This window comes from Enhydra lutris, unplaced genomic scaffold (genome assembly GCF_002288905.1).
Source record: "Enhydra lutris kenyoni isolate GAN:26980312 unplaced genomic scaffold, ASM228890v2 scaffoldscaffold1, whole genome shotgun sequence".
NCBI lineage: Eukaryota > Metazoa > Chordata > Mammalia > Carnivora > Mustelidae > Enhydra > Enhydra lutris.
In genome coordinates this window covers 105,542,179-105,554,687 of record NW_019154085.1, presented here as the reverse complement: position 1 = coordinate 105,554,687, position 12,509 = coordinate 105,542,179, and the positions used below count along the sequence as shown (strand labels likewise).

General features: G+C 47.8%; 1 protein-coding gene across 3 annotated transcripts in view; it reads left to right on the top strand.

Moving 5' to 3' along the window:
• LOC111146794 (CLIP-associating protein 1) overlaps positions 1-12,509 on the top strand; it is a 264,703-nt gene that overhangs the window by 249,234 nt on the left and 2,960 nt on the right. For all 3 annotated transcript variants that reach the window (XM_022502657.1, XM_022502594.1, XM_022502516.1), the window contains 2 exons: positions 3,171-3,377; positions 5,062-5,178. In XM_022502657.1, coding sequence (XP_022358365.1) covers positions 3,171-3,377; positions 5,062-5,178 — 324 coding nt within the window. The remainder of the gene's footprint in view (positions 1-3,170; positions 3,378-5,061; positions 5,179-12,509) is intronic.

The window sequence follows — 12,509 nt, the reverse complement described above, 5'->3', positions numbered from 1 at the left end:
GCCCCCGCAACTCTAGAGCTGCCCTTCTTGAGGTAAGAGGTTAAAGGTCACACATGCCCAGGGCCACACAGCAGTGTGCTTTCAGGGGACCTGGGTGGAGAACACCGCCTTGGCAGGAGATTGAGTTGGCAAGAAGAAAATCATGGTGGGCTTTCTTTAAGTTGTCTCGTGTGTCTGTGAAGTGGAGGGCGATGTCATCAGTGTGACTGAGTTCATGCTTGCTGACAGGGCAGTCTGCCCGCTTGTACTGAGGTGTCCGGGAAGGCTGAGCTCGCTGCCTGACTCACCCAAAGCCCTTGCAAACGGTAGAGGAGGCCGGGGTGGGGGGAGGGGACAGTGCTGGCTTGGCATGACCAAGGGCCCTTGAACTGGTGGCATCCCCACAGAGCACCTGGGATGTGTTCCACAGAAGTTCACTCTGTGTCCCCTCCCTCACCAGCTTCCTGTCGTCTCATCCTGGCCAACTGCAGGATGCTCCGCAGGCAACAGACCCCCGCCACCCGGCCCCTACCTGCTTCTGTGGCCTGGTCCCCACCGCTTTGCCTCCTCGTGCTGCTCCTGCACAGACCACCCCCCCACCCCAAGCCAGCACTGTGAGGGCCAGACCCAGGGCCCAGCTGTTGTTCTCACACCTGCAGCCTGAGCTCTGAGCTCTGGCCCTGACACACAGGAGTAAACGAAGGCGCACAGACAGCACAAAACAGAAGGCACGGGGAATGGTGGTATGAAAGAAACATTGCTCTTATGGTCTTATTGAGAATAAGATTCTTTCAAAGTAAAATGACCTCTCTCCAGTGCTTTGCACCCAAGCCTGACCTTTCATGTAAATAATAATAAACACAGATAAATCGTGGGTGTTCTTGATACCTGTCTTCTCACATGTACACAGATTTCATCCTTGAAGCATGCTGATTAGGGTCCCCAGTTTGGCTCCTGAAAGGATGAATGCACAATCCCAGTCTGTGCCGCCACAGTGTATGCATTGTGTTCACAAGCATGCCGGCCAGGTGACGGGCGTGAGCAGAGCAGACACGCGGACTGCTGAGGCACACTCCAGGAAGTGAGCCTTGTTCACGTGGTCGGGTAACCCTGGCTGAACACAAAGCTGGGCTGTGTCTTGTTGCGAAGCCATGACCGCAGTGCCCTGAGATCTGACCCTGCCCCTCCTAGAGAGAGGAGCTGGGGCTCTGCGGGGAAGTGTCTCAGTCAGGGCCCTGCAGTGACCTCATGTGGTCCATGTGTCCTATCCTCCTGGCTTGTAAGCCCTGATGTCTTAGCCCACTCTTGCCCAGGTCTAGAAGATGCCTTCTAGATGGTCTGTCTCCTGTTTTTGTTGGTCAGTGTTTGCTTCAGTCACGAGAGCACTGGGGTGATTGAAGGCTTGAGCTGATAACCTTGGTACTGTTGCTGAATAAAGACAGAGCTGACTTGTTTCAAATAGCAGAACACAAAGCAGAGAAGAATCTGGGTGGAATGCCCAGCCCAGGGTGGGTAGTAGGAGAAAAGTAGTAGATTTCCATTACATTTCATAAGAAAATGCATACATGTTTACAGCCTGGTGTTTTGTTGATTGTTTATATATGCAGCCTTGTGCTATTAGTAGGAGTGACTTCCATTTACTGTATAGTACATTTTGATACCACTTACCAACTGATATTTGTGAGGTCTCCCTATCTTACAGATGAGGAGATGGGGGCTTAACACTTGTGAATGGTGTGGCTGGGGTTTGCCACCTACGTCCAGAGCCCACATTCTTTGTTCCTTGCTGGGTTTTGCGTTTAACTTCTACCTTTATTACAGAGGGTTTTTGTGGCCCTTCTGGTGGCCTCTAGTACAAGTACCATGTGTCCTCACACATCATGACCTCTTCAGAGGTCAGAGGCTGCTTCTTTGGCCCTGAGGTGGCCATTTCACGCGCTTCCTTCAGAGTGCAGGGCAAGGGGATACCAGCACAGATTGTTGGAAAAGCAGCTTTCCCTAAGAATCTCCTCCCAGGGAAACCCAGAGAGTTCTTTCCGAGCCTTTCCAACTGCTTTACAGCTAGGCATTTCCATGGAATCCTAATTATTGAAGCCATTTTTCTTCTAGGCTTCTCTCTAGTTGTTTTGATTGCAGATGTCCCACAGGCTGTTGGAAAGCATTTATATTTATTTTTAGGTCCTAATCTTCTAGGGCAGAGACTCTCAAATTTTCCTGTATGGGAGACTTTCCCAAGTGCTCATTAAAACAGCTTGCTGGGGGCGCGCCTGGGTGGCTCGGTCAGTTGAAGCATCCAACTCTTGGTTTCGGCTCAGGTCATGATCTCAGGGTGGTGAGATTGAGCCCTGCATCAGGCTTCACACTCAGCGGGGAGTTTGCTTTGAAATTCTCTCTCTCCCTCTGCCCCTCCTCGCCCACTGGCACATGTGCTTGCTCTCTGTCTCAAATAAATTTTTAAATATTTTTCTTTAAGCCCCACATCGGGCTCTCCACTCAGCAGGGAGCCTGTTTCCCCCTCTCTCTCTGCCTACTTGTGATCTCTCTCTCTCTCTCTCTCTCTCTGTCAAATAAATTAAAAATATCTTCAAAAATTAAAAAAAAAAGATTTTTCTTTAACCAATTTATTTGGCAGAGAGAGAGCATAAGAGGTGGTAGGGTCAGAGGGAGAAGCAGACTCCCTGCTGAGCAGGGAGCCAGACATGGGGCTCCTTCCCAGGACTCTGGGATCATGACCTGAACCAAAACCAAGAGTAGGATACTAAACTGACTGAGCCACCAGTTGCCCTATCAAATTAAAACAAAACCTTAAAACGAAACAAAACAACAGCAAAAAACCCAAAACAGCTTGCTAGGCTCCGTTCCCCACCTACCCCCTCCCCCAGTCTCTGATTCAGCCAGTCTGGGTTAGGGCCAGGGAAGCTGGATTTCTAGCATGTTCTCAGGAATGCTGCTGCTATAGGGAAGAGGCAACACTTGGATAACTAATTCTCCAGGGCTTCTGGCGGGATCCACATGCCTACCTTCCCATGTCCCCATCCCCTGTAAAATCACCCTCCAAGCCACTCTACTTTTACTTCTTTGTACAAAATTAGCCAGAGGCATCAGGTGAAGTCTGTGTCTGGCTTCCAAAGTTAGCCAGCGGCGTGACTTGGTCTTCAGGAGCTCACTCGTGTGGGGACCTGGTGTTGCAGGTAGTGAGAGCGGCTGAGGAGGCGGCGTCCACACTGGCCAGCTCCATCCACCCAGAGCAGTGCATCAAAGTTCTCTGTCCCATCATCCAAACAGCCGACTACCCTATCAACCTCGCCGCCATCAAGATGCAGACCAAAGTCGTCGAGAGGATCGCCAAGGAGTCCTTGCTGCAGCTCCTCGCTGACATCATCCCAGGCTTGCTACAGGTGGGCCCTCCCGGCAGCTGGCCAGCACCTGTCTTCCCAGGGCTATGAGGCTGGGAGCAGGCGCTGCCCCACCTGGGGACATGGGGGCTTTGCTCTCCCCATTCACTCAAGGGTTGGGGAGGAAAAGGCAGGCGCCGACCTGTGCTTTTAGGAACCTGTGCAGCTGTATGGCTTGGACACCCTATGCCTTCTGTTTTCTAATGTAGCAGGAAGATCTTCCTGGAAGATTAGAACTGTGGCTCCAGGAATGAGCTTTCTGTTTACTATAAATATATTTTGGTCATTTTTGTTGTTGTTCATTCCTTCAACAAAGCCTTATGGCACATCTGTGGGCCCCAGCCCTGGGCAAGGTGGGCCAGGGATCAGCTCCAGGTCCTTGCTCTGCTCCCCAGCAATCACTTACTGGAAGCCTTCTAAGCATGAGGCATAATGTGGGGCCCCATACAACTGTGTGGGCGGCTCCAGATGTGGGCACCACACGCCATTATTGTAGGTACAAGTGGAGCTTGCTGAGATCAGAGGCTGAGGGCGGATTTCAGGGCTGGGGCAGCGGAGAGAGGAGGGCTCATGGAAGAGTCAGTTTACAGTCGCACCCTGGAAGGGAGAGAGTGATTTCAGCAGGGAGGGTAGAAAGAAAGGAGCTTCATGGTTTAATAAATACTGCTGCTTGCCAAGCACTCGGCTTGGGACGTTAAATGCAGACTGAAAAATCCTCAGGGCTGCTGGGACAGCAGTGAGTAGTCCCATTTGAGTGGGGCAAGGGCCAGGCCAATGGGTAGGTCAAGGCCCATTTGTAGAGGATGCATGTGTCAGGCCGTGGGCCTGGATGCCCCCACAGAGGTTCTGCCCACAAGAGTGCGGGATGCAGTTCTCGGGGTTTTTTTTTTATTAGTTTATTTATTTTTTATTTATTCGACAGACAGAGATCGCAAGTAGGCAGAGAGGCAGGCAGAGAGAGAGGGAGAAGCAGACTCCCTGCTGAGCAGAGAGCCCGATGCGGGGCTCGATTCCAGGACCCTGAGATCATGACCTGAGGCAAAGGCAGAGGCTTTAACCCACTGAGCCACCCAGGTGCCCCGCAGTTCTCGTTTCTTAAGACATTTTTACACAAGGCATGCTTTCCCCGGGGGGCGCCCAGGTGACTCAGTCAGTTAAGCGTCTGCCTTCAGCTCGGGTCATGATCCCAGGGTCCGGGGTTTGAGTCCTTTGATCAGGGCTCAGCGGGCAGCCTGCTTCTCCCTCTCCCTCTGCTCCCCGCAACCACCTATTCATGCTTGCACGTGCACTTTTTTTCAAGTAAAATAAAATTAAAAACAGATATATTTGCTTTACCATTGGGAGAAATGTGAAAGAAGTGAGCTATTTCTTCCCCCCGAATTCCTGTCCCAGTCTCTCTGGCACACGTGTATGTCGGGGGGCACTGCCACGACAGCTCTGGTGAAGCAGCCCCCTGTGCATAGGCTGCCGGCCAGTCTCCCGCTTCCGACCCTGGGATCCAGCTCATTTTCCACACTGTGAAGCTGTGACCTCTCTGGGTTCAGCGGCAGATCTCAGGTGTGCTGTGGTCGTTGGCAGCAAGTTCACGGATGAACTATGAGGGCATTTGTGGAAATGTGGGTGAGACGTTGACTGTGAAGCAGTTCTTTGATCTCATTTCCTTTTTGTGTCCCCTCTGACTTTGTAGGGCTATGACAACACCGAAAGCAGTGTACGTAAGGCCAGCGTGTTTTGCTTAGTGGCAATTTATTCCGTAATTGGAGAAGAGCTGAAACCTCACCTCGCGCAGCTCACGGGGAGCAAGGTATGTAAAGTGTTACGTGAGCCGGTCGCACACCTGGGCTCTGCCAGCCATCGTGGATCTGCTTGGCTGCAGCTCTGGCCTCCACACAGCCAGGGTTCCCCGTGGCCGTCAGCAGTCACAATAGCAGGCGCTCGCCAGGTGCTTGCCAAGGCAGGTCCTGGACGCTGTTGTCTGCACCTGGCACGTGTTGATGTGTTCGCTCATGGCCGACATCCCTGTGGGACAGGGACAGTTATCCCACATTTAACTGCCCAAGGACACACACAGCTCAGCTTTTTCTCACTCTGCTGCCTCTCACGTTCCTTTCAGAGTTTTCTAGAATCAGAGGCCAAATGTGGAACAAAAGGCTGATTAGCTCATTGCAGCCAAGGATGGCTAAAGTGCTTATTGGTTTCAAAATCTGAAGAGCCTGCCAGTTGAGAGCAGGTGGATGCCCCAAGCTCTGGCGGGAGCGGCAGCTTGAACTCCTGGGCCTTGCAGGCCTCTGGCCTGGTGGCAAGGCTACTCCAGGGACTGCCCATGGGGGAAGTACATCAACATGGAGTTAGAACACCCTGGCGGTGTTCTGGATAAAAAACCATGAAGCTAAAGGTGCCTGACGCACTCCTTGTGAAGGATAGAATCAAAAGTAAGGCCCCGTGTCTTTCCACATGGAGCTGTTCCCGACACAGCTGGTGAGCCTCACAGCCAGGGCCTTGCTTCCCCGGAGTTGTGGCAAGGCCAGCTTGCCTGCCTCTGCCCAAGCAGGATTTGCCCCTCAGCACCACTGACACTTGGGGCCACCTTGTTGTCAGGACTTCTCCTGGGCATTATAGGAAGATCAGCGGCACTCCCGCTGCCTTCTCTATCTTCTGGTAGCACCCCCACCATCGGTAATCGGACTGGTAATCCCCATGGAGTCTGCACATGGCCACATCACCCGTGGAGGGCAGAATCTCCCCTGCTCGAGCACCACCGATCCCAGGGGAGACTCTTGACTCTTCTCGCAGACAGAAATAAGCAGCGGGGTCGGAGGGTGTGAGTGAGGCAGCTGTGGATAAGTGATTTCAGGGGTTCTTTGCCTGATTCCATTTTCCACTTCCTCCTCTCCTTTTCTCCTACAAAAAGGCTCTTCACTGATTCCTACCCTAGCCACGATCTGAGGAGTACTGAGACAAAGGTCACCAGCAGTGAGAACTAGAAGACAACTTTCACAAAGGAAATTCAACTTTTAAAAATCATCCCCAAGTTATACTAGACCCAGATTTTGTCCAGCAATTTTCATTTTCCTCAGTAAGGCAACTGTCCCATCATCTCATTTGACCTCTCCAATATATATGGATTGAGAAGATGCAGGTGTTTTCTCATCCCTGTCCGGCAGCCGGCCTGCTGCTGCTCCTTTCCGTGGTGGCCTCGGGCCAGAGCTGGTTACAGCTTGAGTCTGCTCAGAGGGCTTAGGGAGGCCAACCCTCGCGCTGCTCCACTTTGGTGGCCCAGTTCATCCTATTATGGTCGCTCGATGGAATAACTCTTTTTGTAGACTCATGTATATGTCTCCACCACCGAAAATCAGTAGCTGACAGACATGGTGCTAAGTCTGTTTGACTGGAAACAAAAGAATTCCTGTTTCTCTGTAGAGAAGGGCCCGAGGCAAGGACGCAGAAGGCATGCATATGGGGCATTTTGAGAGTGTCCTGTCGCTGTGGCAGCAACAGCATCTTTGAGGTCAGACAACCTGCCTGTGGTCTCTGCCCCCCACTTCCTAGCTAGCTCTATGACCTTGAATAAACTTTCTTTTCTCTTTCTGTTTTTTTTTTTAAATTATGGCAGAATATACATAACATACAATTTGCTGGGGCACCTGGGTGGCTCAGTGGGTTAAAGCCTCTGCCTTCAGCTCAGGTCATGATCCCAGAGTCCTGGGATCAAGCCCCGTATCGGGCTCTCTGCTCAGCAGGGAGCCTGCTTCCTCCTCTCTCTCTCTCTCTCTCTGCCTGCCTCTCCGCCTACTTGTGATCTCTCTCTCTCTCTGTCAAATAAATAAAATCTTAAAAAAAAAAAAACAAAAAAACATACAATTTGCTATCTTTACCATTTTTTATAGTTTACTGGTAATAAGTACATTCACAGTGCTATGTGACCATCACCTCCAGAACTTTTTTCATCTTGTAAAACCAAAACTCTGTACACATTAATAGTAATTCCTCATTATTACCTCCTCGCAGCCCCTGGCCACCACTGTTCTATTTAGTCTCTCTGAATTTGACTGCTCAGGTGCTTCATGGAAGTGGAATCATTTGTCTTTCTGTGACTGGCATATTTCACTTAGAATAACGTCCTTGAGGTTCATCCTTTGTGGTAGTATTTGCCAGAACGTCCTTCCCTTTTGAGGCTGAATAATATTCAATTATATGTACATACAACAGCCTGCTTATCCATTTTTTGGTAATGGACACTTGTTCTTTCCACTTGTGGCTGTTGGGAGTCATGCTGCTATGAATGTATGTATAAAAATCAGTCTTTGCAACCTGACTTTCAGTTCTTTTGGGTTATCCTGCAGGACTAGAATCGCTAAATCCTAGAATAACTTTTCCACGGTGGTTGTGCCCTTTCACGGTCCCAGGAATAGCACCGACAGGCTGTAGTTTCTCCACATACTAACCAGCATTTGTTCTTTTCTCTTTTTTGATGGTGGCCATCCCAGTGGCTGGTGGTCCTGTGTTGGCTGCTTGGTGTATCTTTGGAGAAATATCTACTCAAGTCCTTTGTCCATTTTGAATTTTTTTTTTTTTTTTAATTCTTAGGCTTTAGCAGTTCTCTGTATATTTTAGATATTAATCCTTATCTTTCAATGCATAAATTTTTTTAATGTGAAGCTTTTGCCCTGTGTTTTCTTCTAAGAGTTTTATAATTTAACTCACACATGCAGGTTCTCTGGTCCATTTTGAATTAATTTTTATGTGATATTAGGTAACGCTTCAGTTTCATTCCTTTGCATGTGGATATCCAGTTTCCGTGGCACCATTTGTTGGAAAGACAACCCTTTCTTCATTAACTGGTGATTTTATATCTTATGACTTTGCTAAATGTATTAGTCTTTGCAGGGTTTTTAGGGAGAATCATTAGGGTTTTCTACATATAAGATCTTCATCATCTATGAATAGAAACTATTTTACTTCTTTCCAGGGTGGAGACCTTTTATTTTTTCTTGTCTTATTTCTCTGGCTGGAACTTCTAGTACCAAATTGAATAGAAGTGGGGAGTATCAGCACCTTGCTTTGTTCCTGATCTTCAAAGAAACACTTTTAGTCTTTTACCATTGAACATGATGTTCACCGTGGGCTCCCCATATGTAACTTTTGATATGTTAGTTTCCTTCTGTTCCTAGTTTGTTGAGTAATTTTATTATCAAAGGATGTTGAATTTAGTTATCATCAATTGAAATGATTATGTGTTTTTTCCCCTTCATTCTGTTAATTATATTGATTAGATTTTCATATGTTTAGCTATCAATGAATTTCAGGAACAAATCCCACTTGACCATGGTGTATACTCTTTTTAATATGCTGTTGAATTCAGTTTGCTAGATTCTTCTCGAGGACTTTTACATCAGTGTTTGTAAGAGGTACTGACTCATAGTTTTCTGTTCTTATCTTCATCTGGCTTTGGCATCAGGACAATGCTGACCTGATAGCATGAGTTTGAAAGGGCTCCTTAATCTTCGATTTCACGGAAGAATTTGAAAAGGGTTGGAGTTAGTTTGCTAAATGTTTGGTAGAATTTACAAGTGAAGCAATCTGGTCTAGGGCTTTTCTTTGTAAGAAGTTTTTTGTTGTTATGTTTTTGTTTTTGTTTTACTGCCCCAGTCAATGAAAGTGAGACTTTATGGAAGCCTCAGGGCCTTGAGATTCTGGCAAGGAGTGGCTCTGCAGGCAAAAAAAGAGCCGGTGGAGGGGCAGTATTTGATCTTCTCAGGGCACAGGTTGCTGATGTGGCACACTTGCTGCGGCAGGGGACTGCGGGGGTGCAGGCGAGCAGAACCCTAGGAGCAGATCATCTTGTCGCAGTTGGATTTCTGGGCCAGCGGCGGAGGAAGGGCTTGATGATGCCACCCTACAGGTGAATCTCCAAGTACAGGATGGCCTCTTTCTGGATAGTGCAGTCTGAGACAGTGCAGCTGCCCTCCAGCTGTTTGCTCACAAAAATCAGATGCTGCTGGTCGGGCAAGATGTCCTCCTTGTGGATTTTAGTTTTAACGTTCTCAGGGGTGTCACTAGGCTCGACCTCAAGAATGACAGCCTTACCGTCAGGATCTTTACAGAGAGGTGCATCTCCATGTCTGCCGCAGGGCCGATGCCACCTAGGAGATTTTTTATTCCTGATTTGATCTCCTCACTAATTACAGATCTGTTTGCATTTTCTCTTTCTTCATGATTCAGTCTTGGTAGGCTTGATGTTTTGAGGAATGTGTCCATCTCATCTGGGTTGTCTGATTTGTTGGTCTACGTTTATTTTGTAGCATTCTTTTACAATCTTCTTCTTTCTTTTTTTAAGATTTTACGTATTTAGGGCACCTGGGTGACTCAGTGGGTTAAGCCTCTGCCTTCGGCTCAGGTCATGATACCAGGGTCCTGGGATTGAGCCCCGAATCGGGCTCTCTGCTCAGCGGGGAGCCTGCTTCTCCCTCTGTCTCTGCCTATCTACTTGTGATCTCTCTCTCTCTCTGTCAAATAAGTAAATAAAATCTTTTTTTAAAAAAGATTTTATGTATTTATTTGAGAGAAAGAAAAAGAGAGAACAAGTGGAGGGAGAGGCAGAGGGAGAAGCAGACTCCTGCTGAGCAAGGAGCCCAATGCAGGACTCAATCCCAGGACTCTGAGAGCATGACCTGAGCCGAAGGCAGACACCTAACTGACTGAGCCACCCAGGCGCCCTGATCTTTTTTATTTCTATAGAGTTAGTTGTAATGTCCCACATTTCGTTTGTGATGTTAGTAATTTGAGTCTCCTTTTTTTTTAGGTAACTGAGCTAAAGTAAAGATGTGTTAATTTTGTTTATCTTTTCTAAAAACTAACTTTTGGTTTCATTGATTTTTCTCAGTTTTTCTATTTTCTTTATCTCTGTCCTAATCTTTATTATTTCCTTCTTTCTCGGCTTAATTTATTCTTCTCTTTCTACTTCCTTAAGATGTAAAGTTAGGTCATTGCCTTGGGGTCTTCCTTCTGTTTTTGTTTTGTTTTTTTAAAGATTTTATTTATTTATTTGTCAGAGGGAGAGAGAGTGAGGACAAGCAGAGTGGTAGGCAGAGGCAGAGAGAGAAGCAGGCTCCCCACCGAGCAAGGAGCCCGATGTGGGACTTGATCCCAGGACACTGGGATCATGACCCAAGCCGAAGGCAGCCGCTTAACCAACTGAGCCACCCAGGCATCCCCCTTCCTTCTGTTTTAATCTAAGCATTTGCAGCTATACCTTTCCTTCTTTGCGCTGCATGTGCTGCATCCTTTAAGTTTGGGTATGTTGTGTTTTCATTTTCATTTGTCTCAAGATCTCTTCTAATTTTCCGTGTGATTTCTTTGTTGACCCATTGGCTGTTTACCAGTATGTTGTTTGGTTTCCCCAAATTCGTGAATTTTTCTGTTTTCTTTCCATTGACTGACTTTTCACTTCATCCAGTTGTGGTCTGAGAAGACACTCTCTATGGGATCTGTCTTTGTAAATCTATTGAGACCTAATTTGTGGCCTGACACACAACCCATTCTGGAGCACGGACCGTGTGCACTTGAGAAGGATGTGTATTCTGTTGTTGCGTAGCATATTCTAGATGTGTCTGTTAGATCCACTTGGTTCGTCATAGTGTGCAGGTCTTTGGTTTCCTTGTCTTCCTTCTGGTTGCTCTCCCCATTATTAAGAATGGAATCCTGAAGTTTCCCACTGTTACTGTAAAACTCTTTCTCCCTTCAGTTCTGTCAGTGTTTTCTTCTGACATTCTGCTGGCATGTTACTATACACTGAAATGTCTGTATTTGGTGTATCTTCTTGGTGTATTGACCTTTTATGAATATAAGGACTTTCTTGGTCCCTTGTAAACTTTTTTGATTTAAAGTCTATTTTGCCCAATATGATTAGCACAGCCATCCCTGCATGCTCAATTATGGTTCACGTGGGCTGGCTTTTTCCAGCCTTTCACGTTCAGCCTCATTGTATCTTCCCTAAAGTGAGTCTCTTATAGACAGCATAGAGTGGGACCATGTTTTTCTCACCCATCCTGCCAGTCTCTCTTTTCACGGAAGAGTCTCACCATCTCCACTGGAAGCAACTCCTGGGGAGGAGAGACTTCTGTCATCTGGGCATATGTTTTCTATATGCTATAGAGCTGTTTTTGTCCTTTGCTTTTCTGCATTACTATCTTCTTTTGTGTTTGCTTTGTGTACTGGAACGTTTCTGTTCTCGTTTCTGTCTGTGTATATTCTGCAGCTTTTTTCTTAGCAGTTGCTGTGGGGATCACATCTGACACCCTCAGGTTATAGCAGTCTACAGTTTGAACTTGTAGCAGCTCATGGAGCAAGTGAACCCCAGCCTTTTCATTTGAACCCCTTTGCTGCCCCCCTCGAAGGATCTTTATGAGCTCCTTCCTCATTTTGCAGGAGGGGAAGTTGATGTTCAGAAAATGTTTTGCCTGAAGTCACACAACTAGTTAATGGTGGAGTTGGTTCTAGAACTCTGCTGGATCTGTTGAGCCTCAGGCTGCCGCTTTGTTTGATGACTAGGGTTTCCCTTGAACCTGGTCGGCCATGACTGTATCACTTAGAACATTAGAATCCCTGTGTAAAACGATGGTACTGCCCTCATGGGGCGCCTGGATGGCTCAGTCGGTTGGGTGTCTGGCTGTTGGTTTCCGCTTGGGTCACGATCTCAGGTTCTCAGGATCGAGCCCCTAGTCAGCTCTGCACTCAGCAGGGAGTCTGCTTGAGATTCTCTCCCCCGCCCCCACAACTCGTGCACATTCTCTCTCTCTCCCAAATAAAATCTTTCAATAAAACAAAATGTTTAAGATTTTAAGGGGTGCGGAAGGAAAAGCAAACTGTGCCGTACTTGGCTCAGTTACAAAGGCTAAGGCAGTCCTGCAGGTGCTGGTGTGTGGAAAGCCCAGGGCTGGACTGTGGAGTAAAAGCAGGGGGCCTCAGATGCACTGCTGACTCCCTTTGAGTGATATGTTGGGAGACTTATTCTCCCCTAGGAGCTCCGCACAGTTGCTGTCCTGGTGCCTGGTTGTCACTGGGGGCCCACTTTCTTGTGCAGTCCACACTGAGCCTCTCCTCCTGGGTCCCCTGAAGACCAGCATCGTGGCCTGT